Genomic DNA, 20,096 nt, shown 5'->3' with positions numbered 1-20,096 from the left:
GCAATCGCCCTGTAATTGCTTTACTTTATCACTAAGCGGTAGCGATAGTCGTAGAAGCAATAGGTGGCGAAACGACAACGATGCTACGATGAAGATCAAGGTGTCGCGCCGGTGACGATGGTGATCATGACGGTGCTTTGGAGATGGTGATCACAAGCACAAGATGATGATGGCCATATCATATCACTTATATTGATTGCATGTGATGTTTATCCTTTGTGCATCTTATTTTGCTTTGATTGACGGTAGAATTATAAGATGATCTCTCACTAAACTTCAAGGTATAAGTGTTCTCCCTGAGTATGCACCATTGCGAAAGTTCTTCGTGCTGAGGCACCATGTGATGATCGGGTGTGATAGGCTCTACGTTCAAATACAACGGGTGCAAAATAGTTGCACACGCGGAATACTCAGGTTAAACTTGACGAGCCTAGCATATACAGATATGGCCTTGGAACACTGAGACCGAAAGGTCGAGCGTGAATCATAGATATGATCAACATAGTGATGTTCACCATTGAAAACTACTCCATCTCGCGTGATGATCGGACATGGTTTAGTTGATTTGGATCACGTGATCACTTAGATGATTAGAGGGATGTCTATCTAAGTGGGAGTTCTTAAGTAATATGATTAATTGAACTTTAATTTATCATGAACTTAGTACCTGATAGTATTTTTGCTTGTCTATGTTATTCTAGATAGATGGCTCGTGCTGTTGTTCCATTGAATTTTAATGCGTTCCTTGAGAAAGCTAAGTTGAAAGATGATGGTAGCAATTACACGGACTGGGTCCATAACTTGAGGATTATCCTCATTGCTGCATAGAAGAATTACGTCCTGGAAGCACCACTGGGTGCCAGGCCTGCTGCAGATGCAACTGACGATGTTAAGAACATCTCACAGAGCAAAGCTGATGACTACTCGATAGTTCAGTGTGCCCATGCTTTAGGGCTTAGAGACGGGACTTCAACGACGTTTTGAACATCATGGAGCATACGAGATGTTCCAGGAGTTGAAGTTAATATTTCAAGCAAATGCCAGGATTGAGAGATATGAAGTCTCCAATAAGTTATATAGCTGCAAGATGGAGGAGAATAGTTTTGTCAGTGAACATATACTCAAAATGTCTGGGTATAATAATCACTTGATTCAACTGGGAGTTAATCTTCCTGATGATAGTGTCATTGACAGAATTCTTCAATCACTGCCACCAAGCTACAAGAGCTTCGTGATGAACTATAATATGCAAGGGATGAACAAGACTATTCCTGAGCTCTTCGCAATGCTAAAAGTTGCGGAGGTAGAAATCAAAAAGGAGCATCAAGTGTTGATGGTCAACAAGACCACCAGTTTCAAGAAAAAAGGTAAAGGGAAGAAGAAGGGGAACTTCAAGAAGAACGGCAAACAAGTTGTCGCTCAAGAGAAGAAACCTAAGTCTAGACCTAAACCTGAGACTGAGTGCTTCTACTGCAAAGGGACTGGTCACTGGAAGCGGAACTGCCCCAAGTATTTGGCAGATAAGAAGGATGGCAAGGTGAACAAAGGTATATGTGATATACATGTTATTGATGTGTACCTTACTAATGCTTGCAGTAGCACCTGGGTATTTGATACTGGTTCTGTTGCTAATATTTGCAACTCGAAACAAGGACTATGGATTAAGCAAAGATTGGCTAAGGACGAGTTGACGATGCGCGTGGGAAATGGTTCCAAAGTCGATGTTATCGCGGTCGGCACGCTACCTCTACATCTACCTTCGGGATTAGCTTTAGACCTGAACAATTGTTATTTGGTTCCAGAGTTAAGCATGAACATTATATCTGGATCTTGTTTGATGCAAGATGGTTATTCATTTAAATCAAAGAATAATGGTTGTTCTATTTATATGAGTAATATCTTTTATGGTCATGCAGCCTTGAAGAGTGGTCTATTTTTATTGAATCTCGATAGTAGTGATACACATATTCATGATGTTGAAGCCAAAAGATGCAGAGTTGATAATGATAGTGCAACTTATTTGTGGCACTGTCATTTGGGTCATATTGGTGTAAAGCGCATGAAGAAACTCCATAATGATGGACTTTTGGAATCACTTGATTATGAATCACTTGGTACCTGCGAACCGTGCCTCATGGGCAAGATGACTAAAACGCCGTTCTCCGGAACTATGGAGCGAGCAACAGATTTATTAGAAATCATACATACTGATGTATGTGGTCCAATGAACATTGAAGCTCGCGGCGGTTATCATTATTTTCTCATCTTCACTGATGATTTGAGAAGATATGAGTATATCTACTTAATGAAGCATAAGTCTGAAACATTTGAAAAGTTCAAAGAATTTCAGAGTGAAGTGGAAAATCATTGTAACAAGAAAATAAAATTTCTACGATCTGATTGTGGAGGAGAATATTTGAGTTACGATTTGGTCTACATTTGAAACAATGTGGAATAGTTTCACAACTCACACCACCCGGAACACCACAACGTAATGGTGTGTCCAAATGTCATAATCGTACTTTACTAGATATGGTGCGATCAATGATGTCTCTTACTAATTTATCGCTATCATTTTGGGGTTATGCTTTAGAGACGGATGCATTCACGTTAAATAGGGCACCATCAAAATCCGTTGAGACGACGCCTTATGAATTGTGGTTTGGCAAGAAACCAAAGTTGTCGTTTCTTAAAGTTTGGGGTTGTGATGCTTATGTGAAGAAACTTCAACCTGATAAGATTGAACCCAAATCAGAGAAATGTGTCTACATAGGATACCCAAAGGAGACTATTGGGTACGCCTTCTATCACAGATCCGAAGGCAAGACTTTTGTTACTAAATTTGAATCCTTTCTAGAGAAGGAGTTTATCTCGAAAGAAGTGAGTGGGAGGAAAGTAGAACTTGATGAGGTAATTGTACATGCTCCCTTATTGGAAAGTAGTTCATCACAGAAACCGGTTCCTGTGACGCCTCCACCAATTAGTGAGGAAGCTAATGATATTGATCATGAAACTTCAGATCATGTTACTACCGAACCTCGTAGGTCAACCAGAGTAAGATCCGCACCAGAGTGGTACGGTAATCCTATTCTGGAAGTCATGTTACTTGACCATGGCGAACCTACGAACTATGAGGAAGCGATGATGAGCCCAGATTCCGCAAAATGGCTTGAGGCCATGAAATCTGAGATGGGATCCATGTATGAGAACAAAGTATGGACTTTGGTTGACTTGCCCGATGATCGGCAAGCCATCGAGAATAAATGGATCTTCAAGAAGAAGACTGACGCTGATGGTAATGTTACTGTCTACAAAGCTCGACTTGTTGTGAAAGGTTTTCGACAAGTTCAAGGGGTTGACTACGATGAGACTTTCTCACCCGTAGTGATGCTTAAGTCTATCAGAATCATGTTAGCAATTACCACATTTTATGATTATGAAATATGGCAAATGGATGTCAAAACTGCATTCCTGAACGGATTTCTAGAAAAATTGTTGTATATGATGCAACCAGAAGGTTTTGTCGATCCAAAAGGTGCTAACAAAGTGTGCAAGCTCCAGCGATCCATTTATGGAATGGTGCAAGCCTCTCGGAGTTGGAATAAACACTTTGATAGTGTGATCAAAGCATATGGTTTTATATAGACTTTTGGAGAAGCATGTATTTACAAGAAAGTGAGTGGGAGCTCTGTAGCATTTCTGATATTATATGTAGACGACATATTGTTGAATTGAAATGATATAGAATTTTTGGATAGCATAAAAGGATACTTGAATAAAAGTTTTTCAATGAAAGACCTCGGTGAAGCTGCTTATATATTGGGCATCAAGATCTATAGAGATAGATCAAGACGCTTAATTGGACTTTCACAAAGCACATACCTTGATAAAGTTTTGAAAAAGTTCAAAATGGATCAAGCAAAGAAAGGGTTCTTGGTTGTATTACAAGGTGTGAAGTTGAGTCAGACTCAATGCCCGACCACTACAGAAGATAGAGAGAAAATGAAAGATGTTCCCTATGCTTCAGCCATAGGCTCTATCATGTATGCAATGTTGTGTACCAGACCTGATGTGTGCCTAGCTATTAGCTTAGCAGGGAGGTACCAAAGTAATCCAGGAGTGGATCACTGGACAGCGGTCAAGAATATCCTGAAATACCTGAAAAGGATTAAGGATATGTTTCTCGTTTATGGAGGTGACAAAGAGCTAGTCGTAAATGGTTACGTCGATGCAAGCTTTGACACTGATCCGGATGATTCTAAATCGCAAACCGGATACGTGTTTATATTGAACAGTGGAGCTGTTAGTTGGTGCAGTTCTAAACAAAGCGTCGTGGCAGGATCTACATGTGAAGCGGAGTATATAGTTGTTTCGAAAGCAGCAAATGAAGGAGTCTGGATGAAGGAGTTCATATCCGATCTAGGTGTCATACCATGTGCATTAGGACCAATGAAAATCTTTTGTGACAATACTGGTGCAATTGCCTTGGCAAAGGAATCCAGATTTCACAAGAGGACCAAGCACATCAAGAGACGCTTCAATTCCATCCGGGACCAAGTCCAGGTGGGAGACATAGAGATTTGCAAGATACATACGGATATGAATGTTGCAGACCCGTTGACTAAGCCTCTTCCACGAGCAAAACATGATAAACACCAAGGCTCCATGGGTGTTAGAATCATTACTGTGTAATCTAGATTATTGACTCTAGTACAAGTGGGAGACTGAAGGAAATATGCCCTAGAGGCAATAATAAAGTTATTATTTATTTCCTCATATCATGATAAATGTTTATTATTCATGCTAGAATTGTATTAACCGGAAACATAATACATGTGTGAATACATAGACAAAGATAGTGTCACTAGTATGCCTCTACTTGACTAGCTCGTTGATCAAAGATGGTTGTGTTTCCTAGCCATAGACATGAGTTTTCATTTGATTAACGGGATCACATCATTAGGAGAATGATGTGATTGACTTGACCCATTCCGTTAGCTTAGCACTTGATCGTTTAGTATGTTGCTATTGCTTTCTTCATGACTTATACATGTTCCTATGACTATGAGATTATGCAACTCCTGTTTACCGGAGGAACACTTTGTGTTCTACCAAACGTCACAACGTAACTGGGTGATTATAAAGGAGCTCTACAGATGTCTCCGAAGGTACATGTTGAGTTGGCGTATTTCGAGATTAGGATTTGTCACTCCGATTGTCGGAGAGGTATCTCTGGGCCCTCTCGGTAATGCACATCACTATAAGCCTTGCAAGCAATGTAGCTAATGAGTTAGTTAGTTGTGGGATGATGCATTACGTAACGAGTAAAGAGACTTGCCGGTAATGAGATTGAACTAGGTATTGAGATACCAACGATCGAATCTCGGGCAAGTAACATACCGATGACAAAGGGAACAATGTTTGTTGTTATGCGGTTTGACCGATAAAGATCTTCGTTGAATATGTAGGATCCAATATGAGCATCCAGGTTCCGCTATTAGTTATTGGCTGGAGACGTGTCTCGTTCATGTCTACATAGTTCTCGAACCCGTAGGGTCCGCACGCTTAAAGTTCGGTGACGATCGGTATTATGAGTTTTTGTGTTTTGATGTACCGAAGGTAGTTCGGAGTCCCGGATATGATCATGGACATGACGAGGAGTCTCGAAATGGTCGATACGTAAAGATCGATATATTGGATGACTATGTTCGGACACCGGAATGGTTTTGGATGGTTTCGGGCATATACCGGAGTACCGGGGGGTTACCGGAACCCCCCGGGGGGTTTATTGGGCCTCATGGGCCCTAGTTGAGAACAGGAGGGGCGGCCAGGGCAGGACGCACGCCCCTCCCCCTCTAGTCCGAATAGGACAAGGAGGGGGGGCGGCGCCCCCCCCCCCTTTCCTTCCTCTCCTCTCTCCCTTCCTTTCCCCCTCCTACCCCAACTAGGAAAAGATGGAGTCCTACTCCCGGTGGGAGTAGGACTCCTCTCTTGCGTGCCTCCTCCTGGCCGACCGCCCCTTCCCCCTTGATCCTTTATATACAAGGGCAAGGGGCACCTCTAGAGACAACAATCGATCTCTTGATCTCTTAGCCGTGTGCGGTGCCCCCCTCCACCATATTCCACCACGGTAATATCGTAGCGGTGCTTAGGCGAAGCCCTGCGTCGGTAGCATCATCAACACCGTCATCACGCCGTCGTGCGGAAGGAACTCTCCCACAAAGCTCTGCTGGATCTGAGTTCGTGGGACGTCATCGAGCTGAACGTGTGCTAAACTTAGAGGTGTCGTACGTCTGGTACTTGATCAGTCGGATCGTGAAGACGTACGACTACATCAACCGCGTTGTGCTAACGCTTCCGCTTTCGGTCTATGAGGGTACATGGACAACACTCTCCCCTCTTGTTGCTATGCATCACCATGATCTTGCGTGTGCGTAGGAATTTTTTTGAAATTACTACGTTCACCAACATTTTCCTCTTGTTTTGGACTCTAATTTGCATGATTTGAATGAAACTAACCCGGACTGACGTTGTTTTCAGCAGAACTACCATGGTGTTGTTTTTGTGTAGAAATAAAAGTTCTCGGAATGGAACAAAACTTTGCAAGGATTTTTTATATAATAAAAGAAAATATCTGGAGCCAAGAACCACCGGAGGGGGCACCTGGGTGGGCACAACCCACCAGGGCGCGCCACCCCCTCCAGGCGCGCCCAGGTGGGTTGTCCCCACCTAGTGGCCCCGTAGACCCTGAAACCGACGCTATAAAATCCTATTTTTCCAGAAAAAATCAGGGAGAAATAATTATCGCATTTCACGAGACGGAGCCACCGCCGTCTCCTGTTCTTCATCGGGAGGCCAGATCTAGAGTTCGTTTGGGGCTCCGGAGAGGGGGATCTTCGATCTTCATCATCACCAACACTTCTCCATCGTCAATTCCATGATGCTCCCCACCAGGAGTGAGTAATTCCTTCGTAGGCTCGCTGGTCGATGAGGATTTGGATGAGATTCATCATGTAATCGAGTTAGTTTTGTTAGGGCCTAATCTAGTATCCATTATGTTCTGAGATTGGTGTTGCTATGACTTTGCCATGCTTAATGCTTGTCACTTTGGGCCCGGGTGCCATGATTTCAGATCTTAACTTTTTATGTTATCACCATTATATCCATGTTCTAGATCCGATCTTGCAAGTTATAGTCACATACTACGTGTTATGATCCGGCAACCCCGGAGTGACAATAGTCGGGATCACTCCCGATGATGACCGTAGTTTGAGGAGTTCATGTATTCACCATGTGCTAATGCTTTGTTCCCGTACTCTACTAAAAGGAGGCCTTAATATCCCTTAGTTTCCAATAGGACCCCGCTGCCATGAGAGGGTAGGACAAAAGATGTCATACAAGTTCTTTCCATAAGCATGTATGACTATATACGGAATACATGCCTACATTATATTTATGAACTGGAGCTAGTGTTGTATCGCCCTAGGTTATGATTGTCTCATGATGAATATCATCCAACGAATCACCGATCGAATGCCTACGAATTTACCTATTATTGTTCTTGCTAAGTTACTACTGCTGCTACTGTTATCATTATTGCTACAAAACTATTGCTATGACTGTTACCGTCACTATTGTTGCTACTACTATTATCAAAACTATCATACTACTTTGCTACTGATCACTTTGCTGCAGATAATTAATCTCCAGGTGTGGTTGAATTGACAACTCAGCTGCTAATACTTGCAAATATTCTTTGGCTCCCCTTGTGTCGAATCTATAAATTTGGGTTGAATACTCTACCCTCGAAAACTGTTGCGATCCCATATACTTGTGGGTTATCACATCTCTTCACTTCCTAAGCGGCAATCTCATTTGTGATGAGATCAAGCCTAGAGTACATTTCAGCGACACCTTCACCATCCTTCATTTTGAACTTGTCAAGTTGACCTTGAAGTGCATCCAATTTGGATTCCTTGACGGACTCGGTACATTCGTGCATATCAACCAAAGTATCCCAAATTTCCTTTGCATTCTCAAGGCGGCTGATTTTGTTGAATTCTTTGGGGCACAATCCATTGAAGAGGATATCGCAAGCTTGAGCGTTGTATTGCAACATCTTCAATTCTTCCAGTAGCTTCACGATTCGGTTCTCTTCCATCTTTAAAGAATTCACCTTGCAAACTAATACATACAATAGCCGAAACAGCGGGGTTATGTCCAAGAATATGCATTTTCATCTTATGCTTCCAACTAGCAAAATTAGTGCCATCAAAGTAAGGACCTCTAAGGTGGTAATTTCCCTCACTAGACGCCATACTCTCCTAGGTTGTGAAACCAAGGCTATGATCACCAAAGCTATGGAAATCAAGGCAAATGGAGACCAGAGCTCTAATACCACTTGTAGGATCGAAAGTAGGTCTAGAGGGGGTGATTAGACTACTTGACCAAATAGAAATCTAGCCTTTTCCCAATTTTAAGTCTTGGCAGATTTTAGCAACTTATAACACAAGTCAAGCAATCAACCTACACATGCAATTCTAAGAGTGTGGCAGCAGAATGTAAAATATTGCATATGGAGGTAAAGGGAAGGGTTTGGAGAAGGCAAACTCAATGTAGACATGGAGGTTTTTGGCGTGGTTCCGATAGGTGGTGCTATTGTACATCCACGTTGATGGAGACTTCAACCCACGAAGGGTAACAGCTGCGCGAGTCCACGGAGGCTCCACCCATGAAGGGTCCACGAAGAAGCAACCTTGTCTATCCCACCATGGCCATCACCCACGAAGGACATGCCTCACTTGGGTAGATCTTCACGAAGTAGGCGATCTCCTTGCCCTTACAAACTCCTTGGTTCAACTCCACAATCTTGATGGAGGCTCCCAAGTGACACCTAACCGATCTAGGATATACCACTCTCCAAAAGGTAATAGATGGTGTGTTGAACTCGGTGGGACTGATTTCAGCAATGAGCAAACAGAGAGTTAGTCAGGCAAACTCGGTGGGACCTATCGCTCCTTTCGGTGATACCGAAACGTTACAAAAGAGAAACAGAGAGTTTGCATTGTGAACTCGGTGGGACCAATCGCTCATCTTGGTAGGACCGAAACGTTGTGAAGGGAAACAGGGAGTTTGCAATCCCATCTCGGTGAGACCGAACTAATTAGGGTTTCTAGCTATGGTTATTTCAAAAGAACTCGATGGCACCGGATGAATCAAATCGGTGGGGCCGAGTTTGACTATAGGTTTAGGACATATTTGGATTTGAGAAAGTGGTTGAGGGCTTTGGAGCATATCACTAAGCATTTTGAGCAAGTAGACCATTAAGCAACACCTCATCCCCTTTTAATAGTATTGGCTTTTCCTATGGACTCAATGTGATCTTGGATCACTAAAATAGAAATGAATAGTCTTGAGCTTTTGCCAATCTTTGTCCTTAGCATTTTGAGGGGTCCACATCTCTGGTCCATGTCATTGCCAATCATTGAACTTTCTGAAATAATCAACTTAAATGGATATTAGTTCAATGAGCTATATGTTGTTATGAATTACCAAAACCACCCAGGAATTAGTTGCACTTTCACTCTACGAGTAATCCCTCCGTCACCAACCAGCTGCCTTGTTGTGTATCCCTAAAAAATGCCTCACTATGTATTCTTCCTCCCGAAAATCATGTTTGCATATCGAAATGAAGCCCCCAACCCAAATACAAACCCCAGCACATGATATTTTCTTTGTTCGAGGAGATAAGTGCTTGATAGGACAATGAGACTAAATGGGATATATCATGTACATGGTATGTATGTACATATATGTTGTTATATGTCCATTACCTGAAGATTATTTCATCCCATGTTTGCAGACTTTTCTTTGCAACATTTCTTATGATGAATTAGACTGATTGCTTGAAAACTCCAATGAAGTTGGGTAATTGATATCACACCTTTTTTCAGGTGGGTAATGAGTAATGTGCGCGTGTCCGGCATGTGCATTCTTGAGGCATCTAGTTTTAAGTCAGCTTCATAGGCGTTGTAGAGTGTACAAAACACTTTTTATTATTAGAGTGGGGAAAGCATTTCCTCAAAAAATTAGCTTTATCATTATAATGATGGGCTAGTACAACTACGATAGAAGACAAAGGCCGAGCAGAGGGCATGGAGTCATGGGTCCACCGAGCTCCTCCCCGCCAACGGATCCTCCTCCCGGCCTCCCCGCCGATGAATCGTCATTGTTTCAAGTGATTTAGCTTGACAAGGTTTCAACTGCAGACTGCAGTTTAGAAGGCACTGGCCTGCTCAAACTCAGACAACCAACTATTGACTTCAGTGCTTATGCTTCAAGAGCATCTCATTTCATCATCATAAATATCAGCCATATGGTCCAACAATCCGTTGTCATGGCACAAATAAACTAAGCATTAGGTTTTTCAGGCACAAGACATGAGGATCAATGCTTGAAGGCTAATCACTCAGAAAGCGAAGTTAGTTAGCAGACGAGTGTCTTTCAGTTCCCCCTGCCCTCATGTTTCTAGATAATTTTCAAACATAGAGATAAAAAACTAAGCTAACCTTTGCTCCTGAATATTCTTCTGGTTCATTTTCCAATATATTGTTTGGTTGAAATGTACTTCGAGGCAAAAAAAGTGGGAATATCCATCTCTGCTGGACCTGAAAAATGTCATCAGGGTTAACTCACAGTGTATTTAGTCCCATTGGAAAAAGCCATGCAGCTCAACCATGTAAGCCAACAGGCTACCGACGATGATATTTAATTGAATTATTGGATGTGTCATTTTTATTCCATGCATTGACATAAGTACTAGTAATATTTAGAATCAGATCAGGTTGAAACTTGCCATCAAATTTGGGCTTCCAATTCACACCAGGAGCACTATCAATTTGTGCCGACTTTCTAAGGTGAGGCTTCATCACTCTGAGTTCAGGACCAGAAAGGATTGAGGATTTAAAATACTCACCACAAGCGTCTCTATGATGCCCATTAATGAAGTCGCTGCCCTGCGGATGTTCAGTTGGAATTAGGAAACATCACAATTACACATATATAGAATATTGGGGACTAGGGAAAATAACCTCCATACTTCTTGTAGGTCCCTGATCTGGGGTCGTGAGCTGCTGCAGCCCCGGCGAGCTGCTACAGGGGATGGGCGGGGCGCGAGCTGTTGTAGGCGCGCAGTGCGAGGGGCGTGCGGGGCGCGGCTGGGGCGAGAGCTGCTGCAGACCGACGAGCTGCTGCGGGGGGCGGGGTGCGAGCTCGCTGCGGCACCGGCGCTGCGAGCGGCGGCCGGAGGAGAGCTGCGGGGCGGGCGCGGTGAGCTGCGGCATGGGGAGAGCGGCGGGCGGCGAGCAGGGCGGGCGGCGGCACAGGGAGAGCGGCGGGGCGGACGCGGCGAGCGCCCACAGGAGCTCGCACACCGGGTGTTTGACTGAATGACACGCGGAGATGTCAAAAATGTGTCTGCCCAGGTTGGGCGCATCGGCCGACCCAATCAAAAAAGCAGATACGAACGGGCGACCCAAACAGACAAAAAGCGAATAAAATCGGTGTCTGGATCAGCCCGTTGGAGTTGCTCTTAGGCGTGGGGTACAACACCAACCAGCCAGCCACCAAGCTGCCTTTCATACCAACCGAGCTTACAACTTTAGTACAAACGAGGTTGCACAGCCCTGTACACGTATGTTACACCAACACGAGGAAACCCTATCATTTTGATCTTCACATCAAAACGCACCAGCTGTTCCTTGGGGAAAAAAGGGGTAAGCCGATCATACACACACACAAACAAGTTACAAACACCCACCCACTAACACAGGCGCGCGGTCAACAAGCTCAGGTCAGGCAGCAGCGATGTCACTGGCACTGGCAGCATGGCCCTGGTTCTCACCGGCTGCCTCATCGACGGCCATGTTATCGGTGGGCTCCCGCTCCTGCTCCACCGGCACGGCACGCCCCTCGTCGGAGGGCCGCTCTTCGCTCTCCATCGGAGCGGGTTGAGATGGGACTGTGGCCGTGCCGGAGCTGCTCCCCTGCTCCGCCGCCAGGCTCACCAGGCCGTTCTGCTTCATGTAGCTCTCCAAGGGGCGGTTCGCAACCTCGAGGAGGCTGACCATGCTCACCCGGGGCTGGCCGCCATGCTGCTGCTCCTCCTCGCGGCTAGCGGGGTGGAAGTTGAGGTCTATGTGGCCCTTGCTCGCGTCGGCCTTGTCGAACATGATCACGTCGCCGTCTCGCATGGTGTCCACCGTCTGGGGGGACCGCGACAGGTTGCTTCCCTCGGGCTCGTCCCTGCCCACCCAAGAGATCCTCTTGCTCGCCTCGGCCTCCTCTCGCTCGGACTGCCGTTGCTTCTTCCTCATCATGAGCGTCTTGAAACGGCGCCTGACAGTCATGCACACGTTGCAAGTGCACGCCGGGTTGTGCTTCGGCCCCTTGCCGCTGGGCGGCTGGATGCACACTATGCAAGTGCAGCCGGGCCGGTGCCGGGGGTGCTTGGTGGTCGTTGCAACAGAAGCAGCGCCTTGGTTCCCGACCTCCCCAAAGACTGCGGCAGTGGCCAACGCGTCAAGGCTCGACGCATCCATTTCGGGGATGCTCTGCTTCAAGAAATAGTTGCTCTTCCGCCTCCTGATCTCTGCAGTGATGGTTAGCCTTTTAGGTTCTGTTCAATGGTGATGTCTTGTGTAAACATTTCCTCTTTCCATTTTTATTTTCATTTTTACTTGTCGCAAGGTGAAGCTGCCCAAATGTCCTTTCTTTATCATGGATATCTTGTACTCTTGTTATCAGGGCTAGCAAATAATGCATACCTTCGTACTGCTGGAGAATACTTTGTAATTCCTTGTGGGCTAATTCTTCAGGTGCAGAGCAGGAACAGCTGCATATTGTAGCAACTGATTTAAGCACAAGCAGCTAAGCAGAATGTGAAAGCACTATGAAATACGATGAAAATAATATGAAACACTAACAAAGAGAGGATACAACATTATTGCACTGGTATGTCTGCAAAAGCAATGTAATTATAATAGAATTATTTCACATTGAGGAAAATCGTGATGAACACAGGGATAACAATAGAGAATTGTTTCAAGGCTGAAGAAGTAATAGCAAACAATATTCTGAATAACATCACAAAATATTCTGATTGTATTTAGAGTTTTAGACTATTAGATAGCTCATGAGTAGACAGTATTAGATACGCGATGCTACTATGTTTTTCATAGACCTAATCAAGATATACTATGCAATAAAGTAAAAAGGTTTTTTTTAGCACAGAGTAAGAAGGTCCATATATTTTCAAATAGACTGATTCCAAAAAAAAATCTTTTCAAATAGTTAAACCAGCAAATCATTCTCAGGTGGTCAGTCAGAGGAGAAAACAGAGGTTGTTTAATTAAAAGAAATTTTTGCTCGGATATGGCTCCATCACAAATGTGAACTAGTATTACCTTTTTGGATCCCATGTGTTGTCAGCACATCTCCACTTGGAGGCAATAATGACATTAAGAGGCAGACGACGCCATTTTGAGCAATCATCACACTGAATCCATTGGTCTTGTTCCCTAAATATACACAATCAGGTATTTGCACAACTTGGTACTATTGAAGCTAAAAACATAAACTTCCATATGATTTCCTAACATGTTGGAAACTAGACTACCATGGTATTTTGTTGTTCGTTGAGTTTCTTACCCTGTAGAACGACTGGTGAAAATTGATCTCTTTGCAAAGACAGGAGGTTCCTGCATGTACGTGGTAAAGTTAGAATAGGTTCAGTTATCGAAGTCCATTGCTGAGAACAAAGAGTTGTCTTGCTAGGCTTCCAATGAAGGGTGCCTTGAAGTGCTGGAACGTGAAGAATGAAGCCAGCTTACATCATATTCTTCAAATTCATAGTCCTCAATCATCACAACTGTTGGTTTTGCAGATGGAGCAGGACGCAACAACTCCTGAGCCTCTTCCCAGGAAAGCTTCAGTTCCAGGGCTTCCTCGTTATCCATTAAAAGCCTCCTGCTTTTGGAACCAATATTGCGGCTTTTTTTGTGTAAAAACTGAAAAGACCCCTCATCTGGCCTGCCACCAAATCTATCTGCCTTAAGCCAACTAACCTCCCCATCAGCTGAGTTGGCATGATGATCAAATAGAGAGCTTGGCTGGAGATCTGCAGCTCCCTTCATTGACTGAAGAAATCCTGAGTAACCACTTACTATGGATAGATTCTCATTTGTGTTAGAAAAGAATGAATCACCGAGAAGGGAACCAGTTGCAATGGCTGAAATCTGTGAGTCCTGTGTAGAAGTAACATAAATACATTGAAGTAAAGCTGGAGGCACAGAATAGGGAACAGAATTGCTTTGAAATTCAAACTTACTGGCAAACTGACAGTGTTTGTGGCCTTTCGGAAGCCCATAACAAGTTTCCCTCCAGGTTCTATCCGACTGAAGGTCACTGTAGACAATGAAAAACACCAGTACATATAAAAATCTTCCCAGTAAAATCACATACACCAGTACATATAAAAATCTTCCTAGTAAAATCACAATACTCCCTCCGTTTTTATTTACTCCACATATTAGCTTTGACTGAAGTCAAACTTTTAGAAAAATATATGAACATTTACAATAACAAAGCTATATGATGTGAAAAATTATTCAATGATGAATCTAATGGTATTGATTAGGTGGTGTATATGTTAATATATTTTCCTACAAACTTGTTGAAAGCTTATAAAGTTCGACTTTAGACAAAGCTAATATGCAGAGTAAATAAAAATGGAGGCAGCACAAAGAGCATGGTATAAGCCAATAATTCTATGCAGCATATTCACTTTATATAGCATGGAAACCATGTAAAGATGACAAAGGTTACTGAATCATGTAAGAGCTGTTGCTGGACATGAAAATTTGAGACAGAAATACAGTGATATGGATACAACAAAAATACAATGAACACATGTTATATATGTCACTTGCACTTGTCCATTCCATGATAACTGGCAATGCGTCTAGCTTAGAAAGTTGAAACTGCTTAAGGAGATTCATAATTTATCTCTTTACTGAAGTAAAATTTTATGCTTCGGTTGCTTTCCCAGTAAAAATGCCAAAGTAAACACAAATGTTCGATAGAATAAGATTCACATAGGACCATTTTTATTCACAGAATTATAAAAATACAGGAATACTCCCTCCGTCCGAAAATACTTGTCGGAGAAATGGATAAAAATGGATGCATGTAGAGCTAAAATGCATCTAGATACATCCATTTCTCCGACAAGTATTTCCGGACGGAGGGAGTATGGAAAAATTAGGTATTGGTGTCATGATACGTTGAGTCCTACAGGAATTGAGAACCCTGGGATATATAACAAAAATTGCTGGTTGCACCACAGGAAAAAAGAGGAAATATTTTTAAGGATTGGGTGTTCGCTATTGTCGTAGACACAAAAGGACCTAAAGGGAAATTTCCATTGGAATTGCATGTGAATTATTCCATAGGAAAATTTGCTATGGTTCCATAGTTCTCAGTTCTACAAATCAAACAAGCTAAAAAATTCCCAAGGAATAGAATCTTGCAAAATTCCTATGGAACTCCTCTGAATGAATGAAGCCCTACGTAAAATCAAGCTTAAACCATGAACATGTGCGTGATGCAATAGAGCAAGCGATGCTTATTATCATACTCCCTCCGTCGCAAGATAACTGTCATGGCTTTAGTTCAAATTTGAACAAATTTGAACTAAAGCCATGACAGTTATTTTGGGACGGAGGGAGTATATAATATGATAATAAGATTCCTCAAAAAATCATATATAAGAAATAAGTTGCAAATCACCTGTATCACCAGCTTGTAATTGTAAGGACTGTATGCATGGTGTAACACCCTCCAAGACATACATTCTGCTGTTGTTATTTGGCCAGAATCTGAACTGAAAATGCCATTCTTTGCCTTTTGCATCTTGAATTGTCAAGGGACGACCTTCTGGCTGAGAGATTGGTGGAAAATAGGCCTACATAGAGTACCTCAGCAACTCAGGATTATAGGGGAGAAAACTTATATATGTTATGGGGATATTATCAAGCAGTTTGCTGACCGACATCACAGCAGCTATGTGAATGGCGCTTTCTAACCATGAAACATGTTTCACTTGAGCATTTAGACAGAAGTATCACCAATATAATGATGTTCCCATTCTAAATACGCCATGAGAATGCAAATAGGCAAAATAGCAATGGACTAAATGCTAATTAGATTGACTTGTTGTCTGTGTTACAACAGGTTTTCTGCATTGCTTATTTTCATTTCCAATCAATCTCTTGAACATAGGCAACTGTGCTTCCCCAAACTCTAACATCCGGGAGCTCATGGTGCTCCTTGCATAAAGATTTTTATTCATACAGATTATATGGCAAAGTGAAATAGAAACGTGTGGCAACAGCATACTGAATTATGAAGAGAAAGCAGAAGGGTTGCTATACAGAAGAGACATATCACCTCGGCACAGGCTTTTGGAAGAACAAGTCGTCCTATGCGGCCTGCATCACTAGCACTTAGAACCTTCTCAAACAGTGGAACGATGGTTGAATTCGAACTTGCAGCAAAATCCAGTCAAGGAACACAACACAATATCCACAACAAAAACAAATACACAGCATATTTAAGACGCTGCCTCTCCTACTAGATCAACTATGCACCATGTAATTTGCACGTAGATAATTTAAGCATCAGTGTTGCCAAGGAGTTGAAAAAACAATATTAAAGGATACTCTCCAGAAATTTGCTGCAGCTCTTGATCTGTTATTCTTGGCCAATACCGTGGAAGTAATTGATTGCGACCCCTTCCTTCAGCAGGTGGTCTGGCAACACGAAGATGTGGAAAACCATCTCTCATTGGATCGAAGGCAGCACCTTCGGCAACCCTTGATGGTCTGGTGAGAAAATGCCGAGCCCTCTGCGCATGCTGAAATGGAGATAATGTGGTAGCAAGTTCTCTTCCTTCAGAAAACGGTGTTGTTGGTGACACCATGGGTCTTTCCATAGTTGAAGTAGCCTCCATCTTGTTTCCATTATTAGCAATGCCTAAGCTCATACTGAGGCCTGCCTCTGAAATTGATTCACTTGTTGTGCTATCGGCTGTCGGGTCTCTATTATCATCTCTTCGTGTACACTGGGATCGGGGAGACTCTAATGCACTCTGAGGCCTAATTAAGAAAGGCATCCTTCCCATGTCCCCAATACTGAGTGTTGGTTGCTCCCACTTAATCTGCCTTGCGCCATTTTCAATTTCCTTTTGCCTCAAATTGTTACTGCTTTGCCCGATTTCCAAGTTTTTTACCATGAATGGATGATTGCTCTTAGCTATAATAGCAATATCATCATTTCTGGAATCGATCATAAGGGACGGTGACTCCAACGGTCTACCTGGCAACAACTCATCGCTTTTACCAAAGAGTCTCTGGTTATTTTGAGGAGGTAAAAAAAGCTTTGGAGCCACTTGACATGAAACCTGCAGAAAGAACAATCAGCTTTGGAAAGAAAAGAAATGGAAGATGACACAACAAAGAAACTTACAGGGTGAGCTCCTGGATTTTTCATGCAATTCGCGCATTGAACTCCTCCGCTATCAAGTAGATCAAAGGAATTCTTCGAAGCAACACAACCGCAATGGAGACGCTGAAACGGCGGAGCCCCTTGGAATTATCGTTGTGAAACAGTTTGGTTGCATATAACTCACAACATGTGTCACAGTCTCACTCACCTTCCCACAAAACGAACAGTCCCTCCAACCGGACTCCTTTTGGTGGAATATATCGCAGAAGACAAACTGCTCGAATGCCAACCTGAGCGCAGAAGAAATGATATGGTAAATATCGACAGGTCCAGAAAATTGAACTGTAAATTGGTAGTAACAGTAATTTCCTATGTTGCAGGAAAAACAATCTTCAAATACTACTAGATTAAACATGTTTCTCCCGTCATCATCGAAAACGAACCGCAAGAGAACTTCCATTGTCACAACACCTAATAGTTACTGTCAAGCAAGCAGCAAGTCTGAGTCAACCATACAGGCCACAGAGGTGACTTTCACCAAGCAGCAGGCAATGTTTCCTCAAGCAAGCACCAACTCTGAGTCAACCATACAAGACACAGAGGTGACTCTTACCAATTCGGTCACAACTCATAAGCATAGAGGATCGATTTCCACAATTAAGCTGCTGCAAGCAATTTTTGGGTCGGCCCTGAGTAACTGAACGATTACACAAAATCTGAATTCAACATGAGCTCTACGCAATCAGGTAGTACTAACTATCTGTTCTATGTCGCTGGTAGGTATCCACGCAGGCTACAGCGAAGTCAACTCCGCTTTTCTGAAAAACTGCTGCTACACACGCGCAAGACAAAAAGGAAATCCACAGATTGCCCAACCGCAACAAGGAACAAAACATCGTCTGCCCGAGAGGAAAAGGCGCGGGGGGCAAAGGCAGAGCATCGAGACGAATCGATTCGTCCAGCCGACGAGCTAGCCAGCGAGCCAGCCATCCCGTTCGGAACAGAGCAGAGCACGCACGCGCAGAGAGAGCAGGCGCGGTGGAAGGGAGGGAGGGAGGGAGGCGTACCCGCACTTGTCGCAGAGCACGGCGAAGCCGCCGGATCGCAGCGGCCAGCCCTTCCTCCAGTCCCCCGCCCCCGGGGCCGGCGCGCCGCACGCCGCGTTCATGCACCTCGCCGCCGCCGCGGCGCCCATCCCCGCCATGGCCGCCCGCTCCGCTCCGTCGCGCGCGGAAGAGTCCGCCGCCCTCCCTCTCCGATCAGGCTGCTGCTGCTGCTTGCCCCCGCCGAAAAGGGAAAGCTGAGTCCACCTCGGCCCACCGCATCACCCACCCGCCCCCGCCCGAGATACGGAGGGAGAGAGGGAGGGAGGGGGGCTGCGCGCGGTGGGGGAGGCGTAGTTTTCCGCTGGATGTGGAGAGAGCAACCGACGCACGCACGAACGGGCGGGCGATCGGTGGCGACTGGCGCATGCGGTGCGGTGCGGTGCGGATGCGGGCAAGCCAAGGGAGGGAGGGAAGGACAACGACGAGATGGGGGATGCCGGAGCTGCCTGCAAGCAGTACTCCTACTACTACACTACTACGAAAAGCAGATTGAGCAAGGAAATCCTTTTTCCTCCGTAAAATAAAGCCAGCTGAAAGCAACGGCCGGGATTTTTTAGGGGCGAGGCGAGCGAGCGTGGCTTTTTGTTCCTGCGCGTGCGTGCGTGCGTGCATGCACGACATGCCGTGCTTTTTCTATGGTTTCCGCCCCGCTGGCTGGCCGGCCGGCAGTTGTGCTGGCTGTTGCGCTGCGTTGCTCCCCTCCACGACGTCGGCTCGGCTGCGGCTCGCAGTCATGGGCGCACATGCCAATCGGCGGTGACCAGTCGTCAGGCCTACTACTACTATCACAGCCAGGCCAGGCCTTCACTCGTTCATTTCTCTATTGGTAGGAGTAGAAATGAGAGGAGGCACATGCTTTTGCGCATGCCTGACGGGGCACAGGGCTCGGTTTAGTTTATGGCGGATTGTTCTCCCGGAAGAAAACAAAAAGGAGACGATGAACTGCATGCGTGTCTGTGCCTCTGCCTCTGTGCTCTCTGCGCTGCGCTGCACCGAATTCAATGCGAGCGAGGAATTTTAGAATGCCAGCCAGTCCAGACGCCGGCCCGCCCGCCGGCCTTCAATGCCTCCGGCTCCGGCGCCGGCAGGCGGCCTGTGACGTCGCCTTCAGTCGGTGCGGCCGAGTAAACGCCGCACGCACGTTTCCAGCCGGCCGCGAGCGCCTCCTCTCATGAAGTGCACAGCGCTCCGGCGCGGCACACGCGCGCACGCATCAAAGAGCTCACCTCGCAGCGAGCGAACACAGGGCAGAGAAAACGCAGCACAGGGAGAGGGAATTGAAGGCGCTCGCGGTGGCCCGGCCGGCCGGCGGGGCCCGCGCGGTGGCCGTCGCCGATGATCGGGGCAGAGGACGTGGCTCGCCGCGACGTGGACCGGTGGGGCTCGCAGTTTCCCGCGACGTCACGTGAGCACTGCGATCCCCCGCGC

General features: G+C 45.0%; 1 protein-coding gene across 1 annotated transcript; it reads right to left on the bottom strand.

Annotated features, from left to right (window-relative positions):
* Positions 1–11,551: 11,551 nt before the first annotated feature.
* On the bottom strand, positions 11,552–18,939 carry LOC119362401 (B3 domain-containing protein Os07g0679700-like). Its single transcript, XM_037627612.1, has 12 exons — positions 18,630–18,939; positions 17,771–17,852; positions 17,584–17,685; positions 16,779–17,518; positions 16,507–16,603; positions 15,847–16,021; positions 14,387–14,463; positions 13,890–14,303; positions 13,708–13,757; positions 13,464–13,577; positions 12,825–12,892; positions 11,552–12,649 (listed from the first exon to the last, which is right to left on the bottom strand). Exons 1-12 carry the CDS (start codon positions 18,764–18,766, stop codon positions 11,853–11,855), a joined length of 2,853 nt encoding a protein of 950 aa, XP_037483509.1. The 5' UTR covers positions 18,767–18,939; the 3' UTR covers positions 11,552–11,852.
* Between the last annotated feature and the right edge of the window lie 1,157 nt (positions 18,940–20,096).

The sequence above is a fragment of the Triticum dicoccoides genome, chromosome 2B (genome assembly GCF_002162155.2).
Source record: "Triticum dicoccoides isolate Atlit2015 ecotype Zavitan chromosome 2B, WEW_v2.0, whole genome shotgun sequence".
Classification (NCBI taxonomy): Eukaryota; Viridiplantae; Streptophyta; class Magnoliopsida; order Poales; family Poaceae; genus Triticum; species Triticum dicoccoides.
Note: the sequence above shows the minus strand (reverse complement) of the source record. Positions and strands in the feature narration are given on the sequence as shown.